General features: G+C 50.4%; 2 protein-coding genes across 5 annotated transcripts in view; both read left to right on the forward strand.

The window, feature by feature from the left end:
- Nucleotides 1-22,812, forward strand: part of STIMATE (STIM activating enhancer) — a 60,678-nt gene extending 37,866 nt beyond the window's left edge. Inside the window, exons 2-9 of one of the 4 annotated variants that reach the window (XR_001827849.2) lie at nucleotides 4,233-4,281; nucleotides 6,961-7,056; nucleotides 9,455-9,576; nucleotides 14,594-14,706; nucleotides 15,739-15,816; nucleotides 16,559-16,708; nucleotides 17,185-17,408; nucleotides 18,897-18,977. Coding sequence is in view for 2 of the 4 variants with exons in the window: in XM_017537628.1 (XP_017393117.1) it covers nucleotides 4,233-4,281; nucleotides 6,961-7,056; nucleotides 9,455-9,576; nucleotides 14,594-14,706; nucleotides 15,739-15,816; nucleotides 16,559-16,708; nucleotides 18,897-19,013 (725 nt within the window). In the remaining 2 variants the exon portion in view is untranslated. Of the gene's footprint in view, nucleotides 1-4,232; nucleotides 4,282-6,960; nucleotides 7,057-9,454; nucleotides 9,577-14,593; nucleotides 14,707-15,738; nucleotides 15,817-16,558; nucleotides 16,709-17,184; nucleotides 17,409-18,896 lie in introns of all 4 variants that reach the window. The other 3 variants (XR_001827842.2, XM_017537628.1, XM_037730623.1) reach the window with 3 other exon arrangements.
- A 1,484-nt stretch (nucleotides 22,813-24,296) lies between these two features.
- Nucleotides 24,297-26,370, forward strand: MUSTN1 (musculoskeletal, embryonic nuclear protein 1). Its single transcript, XM_017537785.2, has 3 exons — nucleotides 24,297-24,572; nucleotides 25,746-25,878; nucleotides 26,063-26,370. The coding sequence occupies exons 1-3, from the start codon at nucleotides 24,564-24,566 to the stop codon at nucleotides 26,167-26,169; spliced, it is 249 nt and encodes an 82-aa protein (XP_017393274.1). The 5' UTR covers nucleotides 24,297-24,563; the 3' UTR covers nucleotides 26,170-26,370.
- Nucleotides 26,371-27,414: the final 1,044 nt, after the last annotated feature.

The raw sequence follows: 27,414 nt of genomic DNA on the forward strand, positions 1-27,414 counted from the left end.
GCAAAAAAAAAAAAAAAAATTTTGTTTTTTGGAGAGATGGGTCTCACTTTGTTATTCAGGCTGGTTTCAAGCTCTTGGCCTCCCAAAGTGCTGAGATTACAGGTGTGAGCCACCACGCCCAACATAGCCTTTGTTAATTGTCATTTATGTATTCTTCTAGGAAAAAAATATACATAATACCAGCATAAATGTATATCCATTCAAAATGGACATGAACAGAATCAGCAGGCATATTATTCTAGAATTTATTAATATAATTTGAAAATCTTCTATATTAGTCCATATAGATCGACTTCGTTGCTTTTTATTTTTTGAGACAGAGTCTCACTCTTGTCACCCAGGCTGGAGTGCAAAGGCAAGATCTTTTCCTTACTGCAACCTCCGCCTCCCAGGTTCAAGTGATTCTCCTGCCTCAGCCCCCTGAGTAGCTGGGATTACACGTATGTGCCACCAAGCCCAGCTAAGTTTTTTTGTATTTTTAATAAAGATGGGGTTTTGCCATGTTGACCAGGCTGGTCTTGAACTCCTGACCTCAGGTGGTCTGCCCTCCTCAGTCTCCCAAAGTGCTGGGATTACAGGCATGAGCCACTGCGCCTGGCCTACCTTATTTTTTACCAACAGAGTCTGGCTTTGTTGGCGAGACTGGAGTGCAGTGATGCGGTCATAGTTCACTGCACCTTGAACTCCTGGGCTCAAATGATCTTCCTACCCCAGCCTCCTTAGTAGCTGAGACTACAGGTACACACCACAATCTTGGCTAATTTTTAAATTTTTTGTAGAGACAGGGTTTCATCATGTTGCCCAGGCTACACAGTACATATTGAACATACGTAGTGTGTCATATAGACCTAACCCCATACTGACAGGCATCAGTTTAAGTTACGACAATATTGCAATGAATATTCCTATACATCCTGGCATACCTGCAGTAATACTTGTATAGTATATATCTGGCATGCATTATAGATTAAAAAAGCATGGGCATTTAAAATTTTGATAGATATTGCCAAGTTGATCTTTGTTTTTTGTTTGTTTGTTTGTTTGTTTATTTATTTATTTAGAGACAGAATCTTTCCCAGGCTAGAGTGCAGTGATGTGATCTCAGCTCACTGCAGCCTCAACCTCCTGGGCTCAAGCAATCCTCCCACCTCAGCCTCCCAAGCAGCTAGGACCACAGGCATGTGTCAAGACACCTAGCTAATTTTGTTTTTTCTTTGTAGAGATGGAGTCTCACAGTGTTGCCCAGGCTGATCTCAAATCCTGGGCTCCAGCAATCCACTGGCGTTGGGCTCCCTAAGTTTAGATTACAGGTGTGAGCCGTTGCACCCAGCCCGTGTTGACGTTTGAATGGTTACACTAGTTCATTCTACTAGGATGTTTTTCCCCAAACTTTTTTTTTCGAAAAATATTAAACTTACAGAAAAGTCTAAAGAATAGTATAATGAATAGCCAAATACCTTTCACCTAGGTTTGCCAGTATTGCGACACTGCGTGTTTTCATTTGCTCAGTGTTTTCGTTTGCTCAGACTGCTGTAACCAAATATCACAGACTGGGTGGCTTGAACAGTAGACATGTGTTTTCTCACGGTTCTGGAATCTGGAAGTCCATGATGAAGGTGTCAGTCAGCAAGTAGGGTTTCCTCTGGGGCCTCTCTCCTTGGTTTGCAGATGGTCGCCTTCTGAGTGTTCTTGCATGGTCTTTTCTTGGTGCACTCACACATCTGTGTCCTAATCTCCTCCTCTTATAAGGATACCAGTCATACTGGATTAGGGCCTGCTCACATGCTCTCATTAAACCTTAATTAGCCCTTCAGAGGCCCTGTCTCCAAATAGTCATGCTCTGAGGGGCTGCGGGTTAGGACTTCAACATATGACTTTAGAGGAGGGAAGGAGGGGGCACAATTCAGCCTATAATACCACATTTGCTTCTCTTTCCCTTTATATATATATATAATGTTGACATGGTATAATTATAACAGATTTATATAATTTGCTGTATTTATTACTTATCATTATAAAACCATTTATAATGTAATATATTTCTTATATATAATTATAATGTATAATATGTAACATTCCTCCAAACCACTCAGAAGTAAATTGCAGCCACTCTCTTACTTCGGCATGCATCTCCTAGGAACAAGGACATGCTCCTCAGGATATATTTGATATCCTTTATTTTATAGTGCTGGGGACAGATTCCCCTGAAGGAGAAATGAGCATGCAGTGGCTCTGGCCCTGACTGGGGGCATTCTCTCCAGATGGTTTTGTCCTGGCCTTCTCCCATCTCTTTCCTGAGTTCCAGCTGCTAGGTGAGACCTGGCATGCTTAAGGAAAGGGGCCTCCTGCTTCCAAGAGCTGTTTGGGCAAGCAGAACCTCTTGGCCTCGACCCCAGATTCTCTGGCATTGAGGTTTGGGATCTGTGATGTGTCAACGAGATGGCAGACCTCACAACTTCACCTGTTCACTGGTCTCTCTATATCAACATGTCTCTCTCAACAACAGACTTGTGACTGTAATTCTTTGTATAGGCAGTCCTTGCCTGGCAAATGCAGACTGCCTGTGTTTATTCAGAGAGTAGGGGTTACTGTCTTGGCTACCATTTTCTCCCTCCCTGTCTCCCTTCTCCTGCACCCTTGCTGGCCAGAAGTTGGGTTTTGCCTGCCACCAGGAGTAATGAGGCATCTTCTTCAGGCTTGTGTCAACATCTGTTTCTTCCTTTTCTGTGGGAAAACATCACACAGGCAGCACTTTCATTGTTTGTTTTCGTAGATAGAATCATTGTGGAAGTACTTGCCTAGTGCTTCAATGGGGGATGCTTAGTTTCAAAACTTTTCATTTCCTCTTGTTCAGGCCGTCCGGTCTGCACAGACCCAAGGTTCAAACGTAAATCGGGTGAGTTCTTTGCCATCCAAGGTCAATCAGGTTGTTGCTGAATGAATGCCCAGACATCCACTGTTACTCAATTAACAGATTAACAGAGCTGCCTTTCTCTTTTTTTTTTTGGCTCTGTTGCCCAGACCGGAGTGCAGTGGTGCAGTCTTGGCTCACTGCGGCCTTAACCTCCAGGGCTCGAGTGATCCTCCCACCTCAACTTCCCAAGTAGCTAGAACCAGAGATGCATGCCACCACCCACAGATACTTAAAAAATTTTTTTTGGTTGAGATGTGGTCTCACTCTGTTACCCAGGCTGGTCTTGAACTCCGGGCTCAAGCAATCCTCATCCCTTAGCTTCACAAAGTGCTAGGATTACAGGCATGAGCCATCACATCCAGCCATAGAGCTACCTTTCTAAAACTCAGTCCTAACACGTCTTTGATTATGCTCAGAACTCTTCATGGCTTTTCCTTTCCTGCAGGATTCATTGCTGTTTCCTTGGCTTGGCATTGAAGACCCTCCCTCATTTGGCCCCTACTCAATTTGTCACGCTGTTACCTGTTTTTTCCCCAGGAGGTTTCCTTGTTACCTGCTGTATTGAAGCCAAATTAAATTAGGCCAAACACACTCTGCCATGCTTTGTTCCTGTACCTATTGGCTTGTGATATTTCCCAGAACGTATCTTCTCTCTCCTCCCTGATCTATTTGCCAAACTCTTAGCCAGTCTTCATGGCTTGGCTTGACCATACCCCATCAGTGAAGTCTCTTCTTCACTGAAAGATAGAAGACATACAGACACTTTGGTCCTTAGCCATCCCTTCAGCAAGGTTGGCCATCCTTCCCTTGCGCCATCCGTCATTCTGCCGCAGACTTTCCTCTTCTCTAGCACATATCACACTGTATGTGATATGTATGTGTCTAGCCCTCTGGTTGCAAGACAACTGGTTTTACCTTTGTATCTTCAGTGCCTGAGTTGGAGTAGGCGCTCAGTAAACATCTGAGTGGATGATGGATTTGTCCTTGGATGAGCACATCCCGAAGTTAGAAGCAGCTGTGTTGCACTTTGTTGTTACCAGTCTTTATCTGAGTGAGCCTTGTGTGTCACAAAGGAGAAAATACAGTTTAACACAGGTCACGAGGAGTCCTGCTCCCTAAGCTGTGGAGTCCATACCGATCATCAGCAACACAGGACCTCAGTGACCTTCGCTGGGCTTGCTGCATGTTGTCATGTGTTGAAAGAGAAAGTACCTTACCTTGGTTATGTATACAGTGAATAGACTGATAACCCAGCTCATTGTGTGCATCTTGCTTTATGTTACTTTGGAAAGCTACTGATGACTGTCTTTTCTTTCAGTCAAACGCTTCAGAGAACCAAAGCATGAAAGACGTCCGTGGAGGATATGGTATGTGTTTAGGTATTAACTCATTCTGGAGTGCTTTTGACTATGTTGGGGGTCTTGGGGGTGGAATGTGAGCGCATGGAATGTGAGCAATGATATGTAATGTATCTGGAATCCCTGAGTTAAATCCATCAGGAACTATGTATATTATGAAAGGATTTCTGTTTCTCCAACTAACTTTTGATCCTACCTTTATTTTAGAATCACTCTGCTTCCACTTCTGAAAGATGGAAGATACACAAATACATCAGTCCCTGATGCTGCCTCCTTCATCTGTGTCTACCTGTTGTTAGATTTGGTTTAAATTCCTAGATTCTGTAGTGTATAATGTGCAGGCAAAAATTAACCTAAATTTGGAGATCAGTCAGACATAGCATATAAATGCCCCTCTCTCCAAAAGAAGTCTTTCTTGGTCTTAGCATAAAGGAAAACTATTTCTCTACTAAAAATACTTCTAACACCAAATATATGACGGTTCTCTTTCCCCAACATCCACCAGTTTTCCAACTCTGCAAATACCACTTGGGTGTCCCATAATTTAATTCTGAGACTTAACTACCTGGAGTTAGAACAGAATCCACAGGTTATGGGCTCAATCCTACAAACTGCCCCCTTCTCCAGATGCCAGTTGCAAGTAGTTGGGTCCTCAGAATATCCACATTTCTGTCTAATTTGGCTATAAAGTCAGGGGTTCCTACAACCCCCCCACTTCCCCGCTAAGGTTCATTGATTTGCTAGAATGACTCATAAAACTCAGGGAAACATTTTCTTACATTTACTGGTTTATTATAAAGGATACAGATGAACAGCTAAATGCGAGTTGCACAGGGCTAGATCCAGAAGGATCCTGAGCACAGAAATTAGGGTATGCCCCCCTCCCAGTATGTGGACGTGTTCACTAGCCTGGAAGCATTCCAAATCCCATTGTTTAGGGATTTTTATGGAGGGTTCATCATGGAGGCATGATTGATTATTAACTCAGCCTCCAGCCCCTCCATTCTCCCGGAGGATGGGCGATTATGGCTGAAAGTTCAAAGCTTCTAAACATGACTTGGTCTTTTTGGTGACTAGCCCATCCTGAAGCTATCCAGGAGCCCACTAAGACTTGATTCATTAGAGTAAAAGGCTCCAGTCTTCCAGGAAATTCCATGGGTTTCAGGTGCTCATATCAGGACCAAGGCCAGAGACCAAATACTAGAACAAAAACTCCTCTTAGCACCTCTGTTACTCAGGAGATCACAAGTGTTTTAGGAGCTCTGTGTCGGAAACCAGGACAGAGACCAAACATATATTTCTTATATAGACTTTGATACATATCAAACACATATTTATTTCACAGAGGATGATCCTGCGGTCTCAGTTTTTCCTTTGTAAAATGGCGGTAAAGCTTCAGAAGTAGATTCTAAAGACAAAACTCCAATCTAATACATCACTTAAGAGGAGACAGCTTTTCAGGACACCACCATGTCCACAAGAAGCTGCCTGTTTTAGACTGCTGCCTTGTGCTTTCAGCTTTCCTAACAAAATAATCATTTTCTCCTTCAGAGGAAACATCAGTAATCACTCTGATAAAATTTTAAAACATGTACTTACTTGTTTTTAAACATGTTGCTGCTGAATGTTGATAATTCTTTTATTTTCCATTGATTTTTCTCAAACCCTGTTAACTTTAGAATATGTGACTCCCACCTCAAGGCTGGGGCAGGACCTGGTAGAGACCTAGATTTTGGGATTTCTGAGTCTTACATACATTGTCTTTTGGTGACCCCTCTTTCCGATGAGTGTAGGGAATGATTTTTCAGACACTGTCACTGGGTCAGTCTGGATGACCTCTGCAGTCCTGAGACCCTGCCCAGCTGGTAGGCTGTGACAGGCAGCCATGTCCAAGAGATCCCTCGATCACAGAGGAGAGTGGCTGCCTGGTGCTGGTGACAGAGGACATACTGAAGGCATATGCCATCTCCACTATCCTCCTGCTACATGGGCGGAGGGATAGCTCCTCTCAGATATTAATGCCCTTGTTTTTTCTTTTTTGAAATGCTTGTCATCTAGTCCAGGGGCTGGCACACTGCAGCCCACAGGCCCCGTGTGTATGGTTGTATTAGCTGTGTCTATGTCTGCTGTCATTCCCCAGCAGCAGGGCTGAGGAGTTGAGACAGACCTTATGGTACACAAAACCTCAAATATTTATTCTTTGGTCCTTTTTATTCAGGATAGAAAACATTTTCCTACCCTGATCCAGCCCATTGTTTAAACGGCAGCAGCTGAAATTTCTTTAGGGATCCAGCTGCAGTACTGGATTTGTGCAAGTCTTGTTAATTTTGCACGTAATTTAGCTCATTGTGAAGTTGAACGGGAACTCTTTAAAACAGAGGCGCCTTGGGCTTCATCACAAAGCAGTGATTGAGCATTTTATTTTGAAGCAAGAAAATGAAAATTTTTAAAAATGTATTTTAGATATCAATCCTTGGCCTTTTAGGGATTTCCAAGGCAGTATTATTGAAGGCTTTGAAAGGTGGCTGGGATGCCAAGCCTGAGTTAGTACAGAAGACCCCAGGAAGAGGTGACCAGTGGTTGGAAGGTTGGGGTGGCTTTTTTCCTGTTTCTGACTTCTCGTTTTCCTCAAATTAGATATTGCCCTCCTGTCAGGCTGATAACCAATGCTGGTTTTATTTTGTACAGGTTTTTAGATACTTCCAAACAAGCCATAGGAATGCTATTCATCCACTTTGCAAATGTATACCTAGCAGATCTCACTGAAGAGGACCCTTGTTCACTGTAAGTAGCCCCTATTTGAGCGTAAACAACAGCTGCCCCTCCATTGAAAACACAGGCTGGCCTTGCTTTCTGCTGCTGGTCCTGTTCCCTCTGGATTGGGGAAGGGGTGCTCCTCTTTTCGTCTGTGCTCCTCTGAAAGACCGTCCTGTGCATGCTGTCCTGGAGCTCACATACACAGCTGTCAGTTGGCTCATAGGGCTTTGCATGGTGACACTTTCCCCAAGCACTGGCTTTCTGCTCATCAATCCAAGTTCTGTCCTTTGATTTTCTAGTGTCCTTATGTCTCCCAGTTTCCAAGCAGCCGCTGGCAAGGAAGGATAACGCTCTACAGGAATGTCTTTCCGCTGGAACCAGAACACACCGGGGCTTCTCTGTGGTGTCAGCCACTCAGGGTCAAAACTGTTGTTGACCATCATTGACCTCTTTGACCTGCAGACCATGGATTGTTCCACCTTATCACTGCAACGTGCCTTCCAGGCAGCCCCCAGAGCAATCCAACTGTGACCTCAATCCGCCCATGATATTCTGTCCTCCTTGCTGATGGCACCCAAATGGTGCTTCTCTTAGCAGGTGGAGTGGCAGAGAAGGCTTGCCTACCTCATCCTGGCCCTGTCTTCCTCCTCCCTTGGTCCTCAAAGCAGCCTGCCATATATTAATAGAGATTTTGATTACCTCCATTTTATAGTTGGGGAACTGAGGCAGAGAGGTTATATATACCATAAGTTCACACCCCTTAGGAGTCACAGAGCCCAGCCAGTCTGGCTCCATGGCCCTCATGATGCTTTGCTCTCTGCCAGAATCGCCTGTGTTGAATATGGAACATAGAACTTTCTTTATTCCCAAGGCGTGGCACACAGTAGGCTCGAAAATGTTTGCTAAGTGAATGAATGAAAGTAAGGCCTGTATGTATATCATATGTCCTTGTTCTCCTGGAAGGCATGAGATGCTCTGGACACAAATTAGATTTAAGTGTCTGAGAGCAGCATAGCCTCAGGCCGGAGACAAATTTCCTTGGAAGCAATTGCTGCTCCTGCCATCTCTGGTCTGAGAGTGACCCCTTGTGATTTTACAGAGGAAGGGCAGGCAGGAGAAATGTCTCCTCCCTTTTTGCACTGGTTTTCCCGCTGACCCACCCTAGCATAGGGTGCACCCTCTGACATCAGAGTGCTGTGCACACCACCAAAGCCCCAGCCCAGCACAGGAGGCTGTGAGGCTGCGCAAAACGTCTCAAGCCTCAGTAACTGGAAAGCTCACCGCAGGTGGGGCATGTGGTGTCCTGGAGCTTACCTGCAAGGATTTCAGAGCCACGTGGTATCACAGAGGGTCAGTACTGGACCCCGTGCCCTTGTCTTCCTCTCTGTCTGCCATAGAGAGCTGGGGCTTATGGTCAGCAGGGCTCAGCTGGATCAGGAACAAGGCCCACAAGAGAGGATGAGTGACAAAGGGCCTTTCTTTGGTGAGGGAAAAGATTTTCTGTCAGACGGAAACAGACCTTACAAGAACACATTCCAGGTAGCATGTCCTTCAGAGCTTCCTCCTCTCTCTCCCCCAGTTATCTTGCCTTTTCCCACGGGGAGTAAAGGTCTCTCTTTAAAGTGTAGGCCGGGCGTGGTGGCTCAGGCCTGTAATCCGAGCATTTTGGGAGGCTGAGGCAGGTGGATCACTTGAGGCTGGGAGTTCGAGACCAGCCAACATGATGAAACCCTACTAAAAATACAAAAATTAGCTGGATATGGTGGCAGGCACCTGTAATCCCAGCTACTTGGGAGGCTGAGGCAGGAGAATCACTTGAACCCAGGAGATGGAGGCTGCAGTGAGCTGAGATTGTACCACTGTACTCCAGCCTGGGCGATAGAGCAAGACACCATCTCAAAAAAAGTGTAAAAGTATTACTTGTGCTTGACTGCAGATGGGGAAGGGTGAAGGCCATGTGGCCCTGCCCTCATTGTCTACAAAACCCTAGAGGCTGTTTTCCTGAACCTCTCAGGTGCAGCAGCACCGTCTGGGTCCTCATGGGCTGGACTGTCAGGGCGTGAACGGAATCACTGCACAGGTGTTTCTGTCATCAGTTAAGTTCTGTTTTCCTATTGATTTCCCTGGCTGCTTCCAGGTACTAGGTCTTCCGTTGAACGTTCGCCTGGCAGGAGCACTGGCAGTTTTAAAGTTTCTTTGTCCCTCACCCACCTCCCTCAGTTTGTTCTGCTCCTGATGAGCTTTGGCACATGGTTGGGGGGCATCTAGAAGTGAGAGCTGCACTGGCACATGAACACTGCCAGCCCCTAGAATGGGGCCAGACAAATGCTGAATCCATCCACTTCCCTTAGGCCACCCCCGTGTCAGCCATGACCTCTGACCTCATAGCTTCTGCCCTGACTGTGCATGTGCCCTGTCCTCACAGGTACCTCATCAACTTCCTCCTGGACGCCACTGTGGGCATGCTGCTCATCTACGTGGGGGTGCGCGCTGTCAGCGTCCTGGTGGAGTGGCAGCAGTGGGAGTCCCTGCGCTTCGGCGAATATGGTAACACTGTGGATGCCAGACAGGGCGCGAGGGGACTGCTGGGGGGTCTCTGCTCCTTGCCCTACGTGGCCCACCGGGCAAACAGATCCAGAAATATCTGGGGAGCTGCCATTGTCTCCTCTGTGTGGTTGAGGGGGCTGCTCTGGGTATGAGCACACCCTCCTGTGGGTGTGGGTGCCTGCTTCACTGCCAAAGCCATCACCTTACAGCAGAGAAGGTGGCAGGAGGCAGGAGACACTAGATGCAGGGAGAGAGCTGGATGTCTGCCCCTTCTACTAGAAGACACCAGCAGTCCCACACACAGGGCCAAAGGGCCTCTTCATTCTGCCAAGCTTCCTATAGAGCTCACACCACATACCTACCAGGTTTGAGAGATGGGGCAGCTCTCATTTTGTGTTCATTAGCGAGGTGGCAAGCCCTGTCCCTCTTTCTTCTGCACATCTGTGCTTGTCCTGTCATTGGGCCACTCCACACGGCTGGTACTGGAGGGTGCCTCCCCTCTGGGACCAAATTGCCTTGCTGTCTCCTGACTCCAGGCCCACCCCACCCAACATCTGTCATGTACCTGTCACTCACTCAAAGACACGGCTTAAAACAGTTACCTATGGATGCTGGCCCGGCCATGAACCACTCCCATCTCAGACCCCATGGGATACAGCTTGGGTAGGAATCTACCTTGGTGCTGGCTCTGAGCATGAGAAACATTTGGATGTGGCCTCAGTGGGGGCTGCCAGTGAGAGGTGCCTTCCTCAGGCCCTCACTGCCCTCTGAGGTTTCAGCACAGCTACGGGTAGTATCAGCTCTCCCCACCCCCACAGCTGGCCCTGGCTGTCTGCAGGCAGGAGCTCCTCTTAGCAGGTGGAGCAGCATCAGTAGCGCCTTTGCCTCGAGAGGGGCATGCAGGACAAGAGGGAGGAAGAGCAGAGGGAATTGGGGATGCCCATTCTCCTCTCCTAGTCATGCCTCCCAAAGAGCTCATGGCTCTGGGCTCAAGGCCACTCACTCCTAGATGGCTGAAGATTCACAAGGCACTGACAGTTTAAAAGGGGTGCCAATTCATGGAGCTGGCTATGAGTACCTTGGGTATTTCTAGAAATCTTAAGTAATTGTTTGTCTCTGTTGAGGGGAGATGAGCTCAGGGGAGGGCTTTTCTTAGCCCCGTTATTTGATGCCTGATGAGTCAGTGACTTAAGATAGTGTCCAGCACACAGCATGTGCCTCCTGTGGCTCCAGGGAAGGCTTCTGAGAAGCTGCAAGTCATTGAGTCCTCAGCTGCAGAACAAAATGGACCACAGAGGGGGGACCAGTGCAGCATCCTCTTCATTTATAGTTGGGCACCCAGAGTAGTTAAGTATGCAGGAAGCTTACTCAGCCAGTGCGTGGCTGTGGGAGCCTGGGCCTGCTGCACCAGGATACCTAAACCCTCCCACCACCTCCACGGACAGTGCTCACAACTACTCCTTTGCAGTTGAGATGGCTTCTAGGAGGCGGGCTCCTATCTCTATTATAGCCGACCAGTGCTAAGGTGGATTCACCACAGTAAGTCAGGTGCCACTCTGTCACTTGGGAGTGAAGATCAGGTCTGGTTCGGATACACTAAGAATTATTACTACCAGCTGTTCCCTCACATTTTGTCTGCATTCCCAAGGATGGATGGAAAGGAAGAAGACAGTGGTTGTGTCTCAGCCTCCTTCTCAACCTCTTGGCCTGCCCCGCTGGCCCTGGGTCATCCCACCACTGCCTTTGAAGCCAGAGTCTTCAAGCCAAAATGTCTCCAAATCAAGCTGCAGGGACCATCCTGAGTCCTCCCCAGGCTGAGGCAGGATAGCTTGTCTGCTCAGTTACCAGTTTTTTCTATTGCTACTATAACAGATTTCCACAAACTTCATGGCACAATTGAAACAACACAAGTGGATTCTCTTTTTTCGTTCAGAAGTCCGCCATGGGTCTCACCGGGCTAAAGTCCCAGTGTCAATGGGGCTGGCTTCTGGAGCCTCTGGGAAGATTGTTTTCTCTCCCTTTCCAGCTTCTAGAGTTTGCCTATAAGCCTTGGCTTGTGGCTCCTCTCTCCATCTTCAAAGCCAACAACAGTCACTGGGTTTGTCCTACATTGAGTTGCTCTGACCTCCTGTGGCCTTCTACTTTCAAGTGTCCCTGTGTTACACTGGCCCACCTGGACACTCCGGATATGCTCCCTGTCTTAAAGTCAGTTGACTAGCAACCTTAATTCCATTTGCAGCCTCAATTCCCCTTTGCTGTGTGACGCTACACACTCACACGTTCCAGAGATTTGGATGGGGTCATTATGCTGCTTCCCATACCTGTTATCCTGCCCATCCGTTTGAGGCAGTAATTCCAAGAGGCCCCAGAGCTCTCTTCTCATGCAAGTGAAGAAGAAGAGGGGCTTATTTTCTAGGATGTGTCTTTTGTTCCTAGAAGAGAAGGCCATGAGCTTGTTGATAAGAATGTGGGACTCAGGGAAATAAGCCACACAGTCCCAGCGATTGGGACCAGATCAAGTGACGCATGGTATCTGCACTCTGATTACCAGGCCACTCTTTCCCATGTGGAACCCCTGACAGCCGGGTCACAGTGCATCATGGGCCTTGCTGTCCATCCCTGGCCAAATGCTCCCTTTTGGAAGCCTCTCACCACGGATGTGTTCCCTCCTTTTGGCCCCTATACCTGTGACTTATACTGAGGGAATAATTCAACCCAAACAAAACACCCACATGCCTGAGGCTGTTCATTGTGGTAAAAAGCAAGACACACAAAGGCCTGGTGCAGTGGCTCACACCTGTTATTCCCGGCACTTTGGGAGGCTAAGAGGGGAGGGTCGCTTGAGCCCAGGAGCTTAAGAGCAGCCTTGGCAACAAAGCAGGACCCCGTCTCTACAAAAAAAAATTTAAATAATTATCCAGTCATGATGGCACTCATCCTTAGTCCTAGTTACTTGGGAGGCTGAGGCAAGAGGGTCACTTGAGCCTAGGAGTTTGATGCTGCAGTGAGCAGTGTTCATGCCACTGCACTCCAGTCTGAATGACAGAGTGAGACCCCATCTCTAAGAAGACAATAACAGCAACGACAAAGCAAGACAGGCAACACTGCCTGGCATGTCTGTCCTTTAAAGAGGAGACGGGGGGATGTTTGAAAGACTCACAAGTGAAACAGGATTCAGGAGACACAGCAGCCACATGCACTTCTCCCAACCACAACCATGGCTGTGTGAGATCTGGGTGCCCAGAGGAAATGGTGTGCCAGAGGGGGTTACAGGTGCTTTTTCTCTTTCTTCACATGTTTCTGAACTTTCTTATTTTAGCATCTAAATTAAAGAGGTAGCTTCAGCTAAGTTGCACAGCAGAAACTTACAACATTGGGGCAACGTGAGGCAGATGGGAGGAAAAGCATTTTCCTCCTTGTCAGTCACTGAAAACTGAAGAGCAGATGGAGTGAGCACGCTGAGCGAGCGGACGTCCTTCGATAGTAAATAAGCGGTGCCATGCGCTCTGCTCGCGCCTGAACACTCAGCAGAGAGATTTCCTAGCGGCACTTTCTCTGTCCGACCATCCTCAAACTTACTTAATGGTTTCTCACAAATAAGTTTATCTGTTGTTTTAAGAACCGTTCTCAATAAAGTTAGGTGACTTACCAAAAGGAGAAGGATTGCAAAACCCATTAACAACCTAACAAGGAGGGATTGTGCTTCTGAAACGGGTTTTTTGGCTCAAATGTCTCCTATCCCTTAAGTGAAAGTAGAAAGACCTCAGAAGAGGCGACTGATGTTTCTGCCTGCTTTCTGCCACACTTCTCCCAGAGTTTTCCAGAAAAGGGAATGGCCTGGTGTTTTGTCCATTACAGCTGCATAAAGGCATTCCCTTGTGTACAGCTGACAGGCCCGGGCAGGGTGTGGGCCTCCAGCACAGGTGCCCAAACAGGGATTGCTACGGAAACGATAAAGCCAAACGAGAAGCTGGAGATTTCTCTTTGGACCACATTCTCTTCTCATAGCCTGGATTAGGGCTTTTGCCCACCCACCCCCGTGCCCCCCGAAATGCTACCCTGTACCCCCTCTACTGGCCAGCTGTGGTCAGGCACTCTGGCAGAGCTTCCTAGGTGAGCCCCATGCAGCTTTCCCAAACTGTGCTCTCCCCTGGGTCTCCCACTTTGGGGAGGCCTGTGTGGCTCCTAGGGGCTACCCTAGGGTTCTTTGTGTCACAGGATCCTTCCCTGAAGAGGCTGGTCTTCTCTTTGTCAGGTCCTTTTCAAAACGTCCTGGAGGTACTCCAGGGCCTGCACGTCCCCCACTTTCCACTATTAGGTCCCTTGGTTACTCAAACATGGTGACTGAAGGGGTCCCAGGTGGACCTTTGTCACAGCCCTGGGCCCCGGCACATCCCTCCCACCTCCTTGCCTCAAGAGTCTCTCTCTTCCTTTTCCCTGGCCAAGGTGTTTGGGTGACCCATGCTGGACAGTCAGAGTCTGAATTCCTACAGAGTCACGTTCCTTCTCTCAAGGCTGAGGCATCAGGGACAGGCCGGGGAGTGGGGTAAGGGATGGGAGGTGGGGAGATGGGAGACAAAGCGGCTGGGTCCTGCTTCATCATCCACAAACATCAGTCCGCTCGTGGGCCGAAACGGGAGGGGCAGCCCTGCTGTCACTGGAAAAATCAACAATGGATAAGAATAGCAGTCTTGCTTCATACAGCTGCTGCTGCCAGCAGGCAGAAAGAACAGCTTTTCTAAGCTCCAGCAATGAGTACTTCCTAACTTTAGTGCTTTTAAATTCTGTCTTAGAATCTCTCAAAGGCCATTTTAGTATCTTCAAATAAGGGATTCTCTGATTTTATTTAAACACTGCATTTGTCTGTTAAGGATGAGCTAATCTTTTGGGCTTTGGGGGGCTCATAAAGTACCTTCAGAGCCAGGGCTCTAGGGTGCGCGTGGGAGAGTGGGGTGGGGACAATGTCTCACTCAGATGCCTGGGCCCCATGTGACTAAGCATCCACCTATCCCTGCAGGAGACCCTCTGCAGTGTGGAGCCTGGGTCGGGCAGTGCGCCCTTTACATCGTGATCATGATTTTTGAAAAATCTGTCGTCTTCATCGTCCTCCTAATACTTCAGTGGAAAAAGGTTTGCTTCGTCCCTGTGTTCGTAGCTCCTTGCCACACTGTGCAAACAGCACTTCCTCCCATCACCCACACACACCAACTCTAGAAAAACCAAACTTCTGTTTTACCTCTGTGAATGTGTCCTGGGTTTGGTCTGATGTGGCAGCTACTCCAAAGAGCTTGTCATTCTTAGCATCCATCCACTTCAAATGTCTGTTCTAGATGAAGCCTTGGGATGTCTAAAACTAATGCATTACAGTCCCTGCCCTGGGGTTGCCTACCGTCTAATGTTGGTTTTTGGGCCTTGCAACCATACATGTTTCTACATTGGCAAATGTCCTGTCACACACCTCTGCTGGCTGGTAGTTTAAGCCATTTGGTGCCATGGGCAGCTTCCACAGTCTGTGACCATCAAAGTGCTGAGCTCCTGGCCAGCCCATTGCTCCCCCACCCTGGCCTCTGCCCTTTGACCCCAGTTCTGTGTAGATAAACCCCCCACTCCTCATCTCCGCATGCCCATATGAGACCAGCCAGAAGCCTTTGAGAACAAGTGGCTCAGAGCTTGGCCTCCTTTGGGTTTTATTTGTGGCTGAATTTTATTTAAGAAAATAAGCCAAGGCTTTTCAGAGCTGTTGTGTTTTTGGGGTGGTTATGGTGCAGGATTTCTGTTAGAAAGTAGACTGGGGCCTCATTGCTAGTGTCTGTAATGAGCATCCACTGCATTCACCCCTCCAGCCCCCAGAAGCCCACACTCCACTCTCCTGGTGGACACTGCTTTGCTCTGGCTCAGAGGCTGTATGCCCCGTGCTCTTTGCAAGTCCACACTGAAGGAAAGCTGCCAAAGCACCAGCTGTTCAATGTGAACTCCAGGGGTTCCTTGTGGACAGTCTCATCTGGGAACTCTGCAGCCCTGGGCATGAAGTGCTGCTCTCATTGGGCTGTGGGGGAAACATCTAAGCTAAGGCTCCCTCAGGGCCTGTGGGTACCACCCACCCACCCCAGGCACATTCTCAGTGGCCTCTCCGTACCTCACTGAGTCTGCTTCTCTTTACAGGTGGCCCTGTTGAATCCCATTGAAAACCCAGACTTGAAGCTGGCCATCGTCATGCTGATTGTCCCCTTCTTTGTCAACGTCAGTGCCATGTTGCGTTTTCACCCCAGTTTGCTCCCTGCCTGCCAGGGTTCCTGTCCAAAGTTCTGAGTTTGACAGAAAGCTCACCTTGTAGCCCTCAGGTCTTTCTGTGTGACCGTTTGCCACCTCTCCCACCCCCAGACCTGGAAATGGCGGGATTACTCCGTTAAAAGGCAGGGCCTCTGTCCAAAATGGAGGAACCTAGAAGCGGTCTTGCCCTCCCTGCCACGGGGCCTCCCATCAAGAAGCCCCACCCTTGTATAGCACCGGCTTCTATTTTAGGATCGTTTCAAACGTGCCCATCATTCATTCCTGACCATAGATCTTGAGAAGCTCCTGAGCACAATGGCTAGAAGTTAGGAAGCAGAAGTGGTGAGGGAAGCTGAGACAAACAGATGATGGCAGAGTGTGCCAGCCACCCATACGCAGTCTATGGGAGGGGCCCAGAACAGGTGCCCAGAGACCTTGCTTCCAGGCCCCAAACAGGCTGTCTCAGTTACCACAACAGAAACCCCTCAGGGCACATTCCTTGCACACATTCATCAGAAAACTGAACCCGAGGAAGTAGAGACTGGGAATCTCTTTCTAAGCCTTGGGAGATAGCAGGGCAATTGGATTGGGATTTTCTTTCCATAATTCTGGCTCTTATAACCTGGAATGGGAGTGGGTGGATAGGGGGCTGCTCGGCTCTGCTTTGAAAAATGGTTTATCCCAAAGTAACCTGCACTTTTCCTTCCCGCAGGCTTTGATGTTTTGGGTAGTGGACAATTTCCTCATGAGAAAGGGGAAAACGAAAGCTAAGCTAGAAGAAAGGGGAGCCAACCAGGACTCGAGGAATGGGAGCAAGGTCCGCTACCGGAGGGCCGCATCCCATGAGGAGTCTGAGTCTGAGGTAGGGCCTCCCCGACTCTCCGAGGGCCAAACCGGTGCACCACTGGCTCGAGGGGGTCTCTGGTCTCGTGTTTACATTTGGTCTTCCCTTGAGTGCTGAGTTACAGTGCCACCAGAGGGGGGGAGAAGAGGCAGAGCCGGAGACGAGCAAGGAATAGACGGCTCTGTCCAGCCAGGATCCGTTCCTGCTGTCCCTTGGGCCTGCCTAGGGCAGGAGGGCAGAGCAGATGGGGGTGACTTGCCTGTGACAGTCCCTCCATCAGTGGAGCAGACAGACAGGAGAGGGAGGTGCTGCCTTGTTTGGTGAGCTGACGAGGACCGTCATGGGCCTTCAAGTAGTAGGGTATTTGAATCTCACCACCAAAGAGCAAGGAAAGTGCTGGGTAAGACAGCTGGAAACGTCAAAAATATAGGGGTAGCCAGCTCTTGTAGGAGGAACCTCATCTCCCCTTATTTTCTGGTCTTCTGAGTTCAAAGGTGTGGACGTCAGGGAAGAACGGTGGCCATGAATAGCGGCACCGAGGCCAGGATATGTGTTCTGGCTGCCCTGCGGTGCTCACCCGACATCTGCATGCAGGGCCAGCTCATGGGAGGCCTGGGAAGCTCCTGAGGCAGAGAGCACTGTGTGCAGGTGGGAGCTGCAGAAAAGCTGAGATGAACATTTTCCCCGAGAGGCCTTCAGATGTGCGGGTGAGGTGCAGGTGGATGCATAAGTAGCTTGTCATGACACTGTAATTTGTTCTGAGGTTGAGGCATAGACACAACCCAGCGAGGGCCCTGGGCCAGCCTGGAGGGAGTTTCAGAAGATCAATAGATGAGTAGGACAGAGGGGAAGCCGTGTCTTCTCTAGGTGTTGTCCCTAGAATCTGGCTAGCACCTGTCATTCAAGAGCCTGGTGAACATTAGCTGAGTGGCAGACAGTGTTAAAGGCAGAAGCAGCAGCTCATGAGCATTCACGGTCACATGGTTTGCTGTCTGGGCTATAATGTGAAATGCACTGTGGCGTGTATTCTGGAGCATAGGATGGAATGGCAAGCAGTGAGACACAGGCTGAGCTCGATGGGTGATGCTGTGTGATCCGGGCTGAGGCATAGGACGTGCTCATACAGGCGGTGGGAGCAGTGGGAGTGTGGTGGTCGGGGCCGAGACTGGAGGCAGGAAGCCCCGCAGAGGAACGGTGCAAGGAAGAGGGGGTAAGATTCTGCCTGCCCTGCCCTAGAATAGAAGGAGTTGGTGTTTCCCTGCACAGGTGGGCTTTGAACCTTCTGATCCCGACATAAGCTGTTTCAACCTTTCCCTGGTATTCAGAGATCTGAGGAGCCAGGTGGGTGGGTAGGGGATGAGTGTGTTTGCCCCGGCTGCGTGGCTGAGTCATTCCAGGGGCTTAGGACAGCAAAGTGCTGCTATTTGTTTTCAGCAGTTACAGAGCTGGTTCAGAGCAGCCACGCTGGACTCCCCGAGCCCACGGATGTTTTCTTTTCCTTTTGAAAGAAGCTTTTCAGTCTGCCTCTGCAGTATTTAAGGCAACTTCAAGGATTCCATGTGTTATAGTTGAGCTTTTTTAGCCAGGGTGACCTTAGGCTGCAGATCCCTGCTGAGTTTGCCCTGGTGGGGGTCGGTTCCCCTGGAGATCGATGGAGAAGTGGGGAGTATTAGCAGAGGAGGGGTCTGTCGACTCTGTGCTGGCTTCAGTAGCCCATGAGTGTCCCTGGAGTGAACATGGCCTGTGGAGGCTAGCATATCTCATTGAATACAGGGAGCTTCCCCTCACTGTCTTGTAAAGAAATGTGAGACTTGGCCAGGCGCAGTGGCTTATGCCTGTGATCCCAGCACTTTGGGAGGCTGAAGCAGGTGGACCACTTCAGGTCAGCAGTTCGAGACCAGCCTGGCCAACATGGTGAAACCCTTTGTCTACTAAAAGTACAAAAGAAAAAATTAACTGGGCATGGTAGCACACCCCTTTAATCCCAGCTACTCAGGATGCTGAGGCAGGAGAATCACTTGAACCCAGAAGGCGGAGGTTGCAGTGAGACGAGATCGTGCCATTGCACTCCAGCCTGGGTGACAGAGTGAGACTCTGTCAAAAAAAAAAAAAAAAAAGTGAGACTTGAAGGGCCCAGGGTCCAGGGAGGGGAAATGAAGAAGGCCCTGCTGGGGGTTACTCAGGCCCTGCCTCTGCACTGCCTCAGATCCTGATCTCAGCGGATGACGAGATGGAGGAGTCCGACATGGAGGAGGACCTCCGCAGACTGACCCCCCTCAAGCCTGTGAAGAAAAAGAAGCACCGCTTTGGGCTGCCCGTATGACACATTCCCATGCTGGGGGTGACGGGAGGGCCCTGCCAGCCGCCGGTGTGCAGAGGTCATCCTGCAGCGTTGTTCCTTCCCTCCTCTGCCCTTCCTTTCTACCTCTGCTCCTCTTGCTGTCTCTGCCCCCTCTCACCTGCCCCAGACTACTACTGTGACTTAAAAAGAGGGAAGAGGAGCCAGTGCCCAAGGGGGCCACCGGTGGCTGGAGGTCCCCATTCAGTTGCACTACAAACACTGACCAAATAGGCAAGGAAGGAGTTGTGTTTGTTTGTTGTCCCAGGCAGTGTTGGGAGCTACCCGAGGCCCTGCCCTGTGTCCAACTGGGTGGCAAGGTGGAAGGAAGCACAGGCACACAGGCCATGGGTGGGTCCCCTCACCGGGGCTGGGGCAGTGCAACTCGGAACGCCTTCAGGCTAAAAGTGACTCATTGTCCAAGCTGGAACCGGAATGCTTTCTTACTTGGAATGGCTTTTGTAACTGTTGATTTCTGAAGCTGGTTTTATGAGCTGTGACAGTGTTACTGGGTTGGGGGTATGTTTATTTCCTACAAAGTACTTACGGGACTAATGGGCAAAACAGAGATTTTTAAGTCTTCCATATGCTGTTTGACTTTTATATTTTTAAGTTATATTTTCATACTATTGTATTTAAAAAGTTTTTAATTCCCAAAGAAATGGGTTTGTTTGCCTTTCACGGGGTGTGGGCTGGCAGGAGGAAAAGGTTGGGAGTTTTTTATTTTAAATATAGTTTGGTGATGCCCTGCAATAAGATGAGACAGATGATTGGGGAGGGAAGGAGGATGGCCCTTCTCTGGAATCAGCAAACCCAGTGGTTCTGTGAAGGTCAGACCCAAGCTTGGCACTGCTGGTCTCGATGCAGATCCAGGAGCTGCAGAGTGTGTGAAACAGGAAGGGCGCTGCCCAGGGCCTACGAGCTCTAGTGTTCTGCTGGCAGATTAGAAGGTCTTGGTTAACCTTGACCAAGAAAGGAGCTTAGCTAAGAGATCTTTTGTGTCCAGAGGACTCAAGACTAGCAGACTCCTATGCAGAAGAGGAGTCTCTGCAGAGACTCCCATCATGGTTTAAAATGGTCTCGGCTCTCAGCCCCTGCTGCTGCAGCCTTCAGAGCCAGCCTCTCGACGCAGCGCCAGGAACCTCCTCTTATGCTGCCCTGGTACCTGTCATTCCAAGTGTCATCTGTTTTGCATAGTGTTCTGGAGAACATCTGCCTCACAAAGTGACCGTTTTTTCCACGCCCTCCAAAGTTGAGGGGGCTAAGGCAGGTAGGGGTGAGAGAGCTCACTCTGTAAACCACAGGCAGGGCAAGGTGCTTCTAGGCCATGTCCCCTCCCTGTTGCATGGCCCCTGCTCCTCAGCATGGCCACAGGCCCCTGTGGCTTTGAGAGTTTGCTGAGTGATTGTGAAATAGACCGACCCCAGCAATTTCCCTGCTGTGGATGCAGCAAGGTAGGGGTGCTCCTCATGGTTTGTCAAGCTCAGAGGCAGCCAGGGATGGTTAGGAACAGGAAGCCACTGTACTAAGGTGTGAGCTAGAAGGGAGACAGCCTGGAATTTAAGTGAGACAAGTGCAGAGGAGGCCACTTTACTTAGAACATTCCTTTTAGACCTGCATGAATATGTGTTTCACTTAAGCACATTGGGTCCGAATTGTGGAGAGTGAGCCCAGCTGTTAAACCAGGCACCCGGGGACTACCAGCTCTGCCTCTCAGAGTCCTGCCTGTCCTGGACTTGGAGGTGAGCATTAGAGAGGCCTTCTCAGCCCATCTTCCACCAGGAGTGCAGAGCCAGGGTGCTGAGAGGAGCAGGGACTGTAACTGCAGTAGGAGGCAACTTTGCCAGTGTGGGCCTCATGGCCAGCAGGCCAGGCAGTGCCTGAGATTGGAGTCCGCCTGAGGTCTGTGTCTTTCCTGTTCAAAATGGCTCTCTGTGCTCCCTCCCATACCACAGCTATGGTAGTCGGCATTTCCCCACCAGCTCTCTAGTGGGAAAGAGTGGCTGGAACCAGGCCATTCTGAGTTGAATTTGAGAATACCAGGACTCATGTTCCTGGCAGGACAGTCATTCCCTCAAGGCATCACTGACTCAGTTCTAATCCCTCCCTTCCTGTTTCATTTTGGTTTGAACAACCTGTGCCTGCAGCTGTTTCTTCCGTCTTCCTAGAGCTCAGAATCAGAGCTTCATTTTCAGTCTTGAGCTCCTAATGTTTCCAAACAGGGCAGGGGATAGGAGAGCCATAATCTGTGAAAGCTGTAAAACAAACTCTGGGTTATGTAGACCTCAGATCATCTCATCTGAAGGCTCGGCCCAGTTCCCGGTGAGCAGTGGGTTTGGGGAATAAAGAGGTAGCTGGTGAGTGGTGGTTTTCCCCTGTATCCTGATTTTCAGAAAGGGCTTTAGTCTCTGAGCTGCAGCCAGTGTAGATGGCTGACCAGGGGACAGGGGTCTAATAGGGTGTCTGACCAAAGGGCGCCTCTTGGTGTGTGGGCCTGGACAGTGTGTCCTCTCATGTTTGGTCTTCCCCTCCTCGTGTGTGTGTGTACGCACATGTACATACATACAAGTCTGTATCCCCAGAAGTGCCTCCTGCCATCATTGGGGGCTCTTCTGTGGTGCATCATCCCACGAGAGCAGATCAGAGGGCCATGGTCAGGACTTCCTCCCGAGCTGCCCTCCCTCCCTGGGATGAGTTTCCTCACCACCTGCTCCAAGGTGCCTTACGAGGTGCAGCTCTTCACCTGGCCACATGGCATCCATCACCGTGCTTGAGAAATGATGAGATGGCTGGATGTTGTGTGCTACCAATCCAATGTGTCCAAATCTGGACCTCAGCCAAGCCAGCTGTGATGGAATCATGCAAGACAAGGTCATGAACAAACTTCTTATAACTATTGAAAATAAACTAATGAGGTAGAACTGCCATATCTGAAGGAAAGAGGTGGTTGGTACTGTGATGTCCTTTTGCTGTCAGAGGGGTGTTGACAATGGCAAGGGGGGATATTGGTGAGCCCAGGTGATGGTGGCTTCTTGGTCCACTTGACTTGAACACATGCAAGAGGAGGGTCTGTGGCCTCTCAAGCTTTAACTTGTGCCCTCCCTGGCAACAGGGAGTCATGGGTTAATGTCACCTGTCATGCCTCTTTCTTCAGGGAAAATATTAAAAGGCTCATATCCAAGCTGTGGCTTCCTCTAGGCAGTGTAAGCCTGGAGGTTATAGCCCCAAGTTGATGTTCAAAGGCTGCCTCAGAGCCCTGGAGGGAGCAGCACCCAGCCGCAGCCCACTCTGCCCTCCAGACTGCAGTTCACTGGCCTTTTCACAGCCAGGCTAAGATAGGCAGTGCTCGGAGCTTCCCGCCGGCCAGAGCAGCTGCCTTGTAGAGTGTGAGGCTGGCTTTTAGAAGTTTCACACGCTTGTAGTTAAGAGTGCAGAGCTGTCTGTTTCACTTTGTGAAATTGGCAGCTCTGAGGGGCTTGGCTTTTGGTGTGGACTTATGGTCTGATTTGCCACAAGCACCTTGAACTCCCAGGTGGATGAGTTGGTTTGTTGGTTGGGTTGTTTTAAATTTGATTTTTCTTTTCCTGAAGTTTGTTGGAAGTCAGACTTATGCGAGCAAAACCATGGCCCACTTTAGCTGCCATCCAGTGGGGGTATTTAATCAGTGGTGTTAGAATTCATAGAAACATGTTTTTGAAATGAAAGGGAAGATGATATACTTACATTGTAAAATGGTTTACAATAAAGTTTGGCATCTTATTACAGTTTTTTAAAAAAGAAACCATCACATTTGTGGTTGTTGGTTGTGTGTTCTCTGGAGTTGAAACAGCGTTGCAGGGTCACAAATGATTCCCCTGTGAATTAGAAGGTTCTCCCCAGGGACCAGAGTGAGAAGGAACCTTACAAAGCCTTGTGACAGAAGTGGAAGCCAGCATCTGCCCAGGAAAAAAAAAAAAACATGCTCTTGCCATTGCCACTTCCTCGCTAGCGAGAATTAAAGCAAGTCCCCTGAGAAGCAGTGAGCAGCCCACATCCTCATCCCTGAGGCTACAGGGCTGGAAGGTGGGTGCCTGGGCAGAGCCACAGCACCAGGTGCCATCTGCAAGGGCACCCCCAGAGCCGGTGGAAGGCCCCCATGAGGCCTGGCCTGCCCCCGGCTGCCTCTTGGCTCATGTTCCATTCCTGGGCATTCCTCATGTCAGCACTTGTCTCAGATCAAGCCTGGCAGTCCTCATGTTGGCCTCCTGGAGCCAAGATGGCAGGATGGGGATCGGGGTGGGGGATTGGGGTGGGGTTCAAAGTATGACAGCAGTGGAGTGGCATTTGGGATAACCAAATGTCAGTTCCTGGTTGGGTTCCATCTGCCTGGAGCTTTCAAGGATAAAAATAGTCTCCATCATAGACTGAAAAGGACTTGGGTATGTCTGATCTCACTGGGAGGGCCCTGACCTCCTACGCACATCTGTTCCCCACACCCACCCCAGGCTTAGGGTCATGTCCTGTGCCCTGGGGGATCTTCCCCTTGCAAGGGAGATGCATGTCAAGAGCTTCTAGCAGAGGAGAGCTAAGCAACCTTCAGGAGGAGCCTTTGGGCCTGTTCTTGTCTCTGCAGCTCAATACCTGGAGTGGGCTGCACTCTCCCCCACCCTCTTTGAGCAACTGAAACTGTCCTGCAGGCCAGCCCCCCTGCGGTGGCCTCACCTAGTCAGAGGCCTGAGCCTGAGCCTGTTTCCCACTTCTGTCTCATCAGTGCTCTGACCATCAAGCGTGGTTTCCTCCCTTGTCCTTTCCAGACCCCTTACTCCCCACTTAACTGAACTTGCACTTGGAATAGGACAGAGGACAAAGGCACAGGCAACTCCCCAGGCTCCCCTTGGCCTCAGTTTCTCCACCTGCGAACCTGTGGTAGCCCCTCTCTCTGAGTTTGCTGTGAGGGCCCAGTGAGCTCACTGTGAGCAAATGTAACCGGCACGGGAAGCTCCTGCTCTGCCACCATGCAGGCATGGAAAATCTCTTTCCACTGGAATCCAGGGGAAGAGATGGAAGAGAAAGAAAAACAAGCTTGGAGCAGTCCAACCTAGGACTGGCTAGGGCCTTCTGTTTCCTCAGGGACACCCCACACCCACCACACACTGGGATGAGTGCTTGCAGAGGAACAATTCAGATGTCACACATTCCAGGACCCACATCCGTAAACACACAGCAAGTCCACCAGTGCCAGCACCTCCCCACAGCAAATCAAGCAGCTGTCCCAGAAGGCACAGGGTCTCTGCAGCCATTTGCTTTCCCCAGGGCTGCAGCCCCCAGACAGCAGTACTCGGAGTCCCTCTCATCTCCAAGAATAAACTCTGAAGCCAGCAACCCTGCGGACCTGAATCATCAGGGAGCCTGTCAGAGGAGGGGCAGTGACTCTCCCGGACAAGCAAGCAGGCTATATAAGTTCCAGAAGGCTGGGCTCCACTCAGATCTTTTCCAGCGGCTGCTGCTTTACCAGAGAGGTGCCTTCGGAGACCCAGCGCTTATACAACATCCACCATGTCCCAGGTAGGAGGGCCCAGCACGGGGCTGTGTTGATGCCAGAGGGAGTGGAGGTGGAGTCCTGGACACTTTCAGCTCTGGCAGCTGTGTCATGAGCTGAGCCCCAAGCATGAACTGGAGGCTCTGCAGCCCTGGGAGATGGGAGCTCAGGGAGGACCCTCCCTGAGGAACCACTTTTCTATGTGGCTTTGGTGGTATTCCATGGTTTGTTAGGAAGAGTGAAGAGAAATGTGGGGGCTTAGATCTCTTCGTGTGTGTGTGTGTGTGTGTGTGTGCGCGCGCGTGTGCGCACGTGCACACTGCTAATGTAGCTCAGTGTGTACAGCTTTGTGACTTTGTAGCTACGGCCCCTGTAGCTATGCACTCTGTAGCTACACACAGGTTTGTCTCTGTATATGTATGGTATATGCAGGAAGCTGTTTGTGTGTGCACAGGAAGCTGTAGGGACACAGCTGGGTGCATCCTGTACAGGGGTACAGTGTGTTGCTCTTAGGAGCCTGGCCCAGGCTGAGGGAGGGAATCCCTGCACCTGCAACCAGGCGTAGGAAGGAAGCTCTCAGATTCATAGGCGCCTGGGGTTAAGGGGTAGGGTAAACACTGAGCCTGGGTGTCCTCCACCCTGGAGGGACAGACCAGTCTGCCAAGAGAGAGGGGTTGTTCCTGTTGCCTGCTCTGTGGGTGGGTGCCCACTTCAGACTGTAACTCTTGGGCATCTAGTCCTTCTACCCCATTTTCACTCCCAAAGGCACACAGTAAATACTGGTGCTTTTCTGGGAGAGGGGCAATCCTTGAGGGATACCTTGCCACTCAGCAGGTTTTGGAACTAACCAAATTCCCTGTATTGCTCACCCTCAGAGCTAGTCTCCTTCGCCATTCCCCACTGTGCCCAGCCCTGAGCTTAGCCAAACAGATAGACACACCAGTGTGTGGCTACAGCAGCCACTGCTCCCAGAAGCTCCTGGGCTATGGGGAAAGGGCACAGGGGCAAGTCAGACCAAGATGGCTGGGAGACTCGTGGCAGGTGGAGTATAGTTGGGAAGGCTTTCTCTGGAAGAGGAGTGGAGCCTCGAATAGGCTTGGGTTTAGTGAGCAGAGAAGAGGGGTCTTGGCCAAGGCACAGAGGTAGGGGTCCCCACCTTGAGGCCTCAGGTAGTAAGATGAGGATCTTGGATCTCCAAGGCTGGTGCTCAGGAAGCCCCCATCAAGAAGAAGCGCCCCCCTGTGAAGGAGGAGGACCTGAAGGGGGCCCGAGGAAACCTGACCAAGAACCAGGAAATCAAGTCCAAGACCTACCAGGTCATGCGGGAGTGTGGTGAGTGTCCTCAAACTGGCTGGGGCTGGGCTGGGGGTGCAAGTGTGTGTTGGTTGGGGGAGGCAGTCAAGGATCCTTTTCTGAGAATCCAGCATTCCTGGGCTTAGGAAAGGGTGCTCCCATCATAAGGGGCCTTCCCACCAAGGAAGCCAGGCTGGCCTCTGACTGTACCTCCTTCCCACAGAGCAAGCTGGCTCGGCCGCCCCATCGGTGTTCAGCCGCACCCGCACAGGCACCGAGACTGTCTTTGAGAAGCCCAAAGCCGGACCCGCCAAGAGTGTCTTCGGCTGAGAAGTGCATGCCACTCCCCTTGCTGCCCAAATGCTCCGAAACAGCAGCCTTTCCCCGGAACTCTTTTTTATGCCAGAACACCTCCTTTCCCCTGCCATCTCTGGGGCTGCCACCCTCCCCCACAGTCCTGACCCTTCAGCCAAGGGCTCTGCACCAGCACCTTGAAGCCCCAATAAAGAGGATGCACAAGTGGCCCCAGCAGTTGGAAGGTGTTGGTTGATCCCTGGGTGTGGCCACTATTGAGGGGGAGGACAGGGTGGGATCATGGAACATGTTCATTTGGGAGGCTCCTAGGGGATAGCACAGGTGCTGTTATGGCCGCTGCACATGCTGCCTTGGACATGGAGACCCGGTGCTGACCTGTGACTTCAGACCAGATTGTTCGGAGCCTCAATTTCCCCTTTTATACCACAGGGGAGTTGAGCTGGAGCCTATTCCATAAAGCAGGCCATGGTGACACTGCTCAGAGTGAAGTGGGTAGGGGCTCAGGGACCACCTCTCCCTCTGCCTTCCACAGAAGCTGCTGAGAAGCCTCCAAGGACCCCCAGGCTCTGCGGCTCCTAGGGACCTCAAAACCCCTCTCCTTGCACTTTTGTTCACACTGCCTCCTTGCCAGCTTTTGTCCCCTCCAAGACAAAGCCAGATTGAGATTCCTCTCTGGCAGTCAAGTTTCCTGAGCCATTGTCTCTTCTAAACAGCAGGGTAAGCCTCTCATGTTCTGCTCCAACCAGGCTACCTGCGGCATGGGAACACCAGATTCTCAGCCTGCGGAACCCTTCCCTCTCCAGTCCTCTGTCCCATGTGCCTGGAACTGCCAGATTCAAAAGACACAGAGGCCTGTCCCATTGTGATGGCAAGACCATGGACAGGCTGACAGTGTCTCCTTTCGGAGATAGACTGGCAGAGCCTGGGCTTTGTGGTGTCTAGCTCGGGGCAGCGGCCTGCTGGGGATGCCCCCCTGTCCCAACACCAGGGGAACCAGCTGCCCAGAGCCTTTACCACAGTCCCGGCCAGCCTGGCCTCCTTATATAGCTCTGGGTCTAGGCTAGCCCCATCCTCTGTGCCCCAAGGGAGCAGACCTGCAGTGAGGAAGGGCCTGGTCCTCCTTGCTGGACCCCATGGGGAGGCTCATCCCCCAGACACTGAAAGGGATATGTTCCCCTGTCCCAGTCATATCCAGAGCCGAAAGGGTGAGCAGTAGAGACGTGTGCAGAGAGGCTTCTGGCCAGTCATGCTAAGGAAGGG

This window comes from Cebus imitator, unplaced genomic scaffold (genome assembly GCF_001604975.1).
Source record: "Cebus imitator isolate Cc_AM_T3 unplaced genomic scaffold, Cebus_imitator-1.0 Scaffold0, whole genome shotgun sequence".
NCBI classification, from domain to species: domain Eukaryota; kingdom Metazoa; phylum Chordata; class Mammalia; order Primates; family Cebidae; genus Cebus; species Cebus imitator.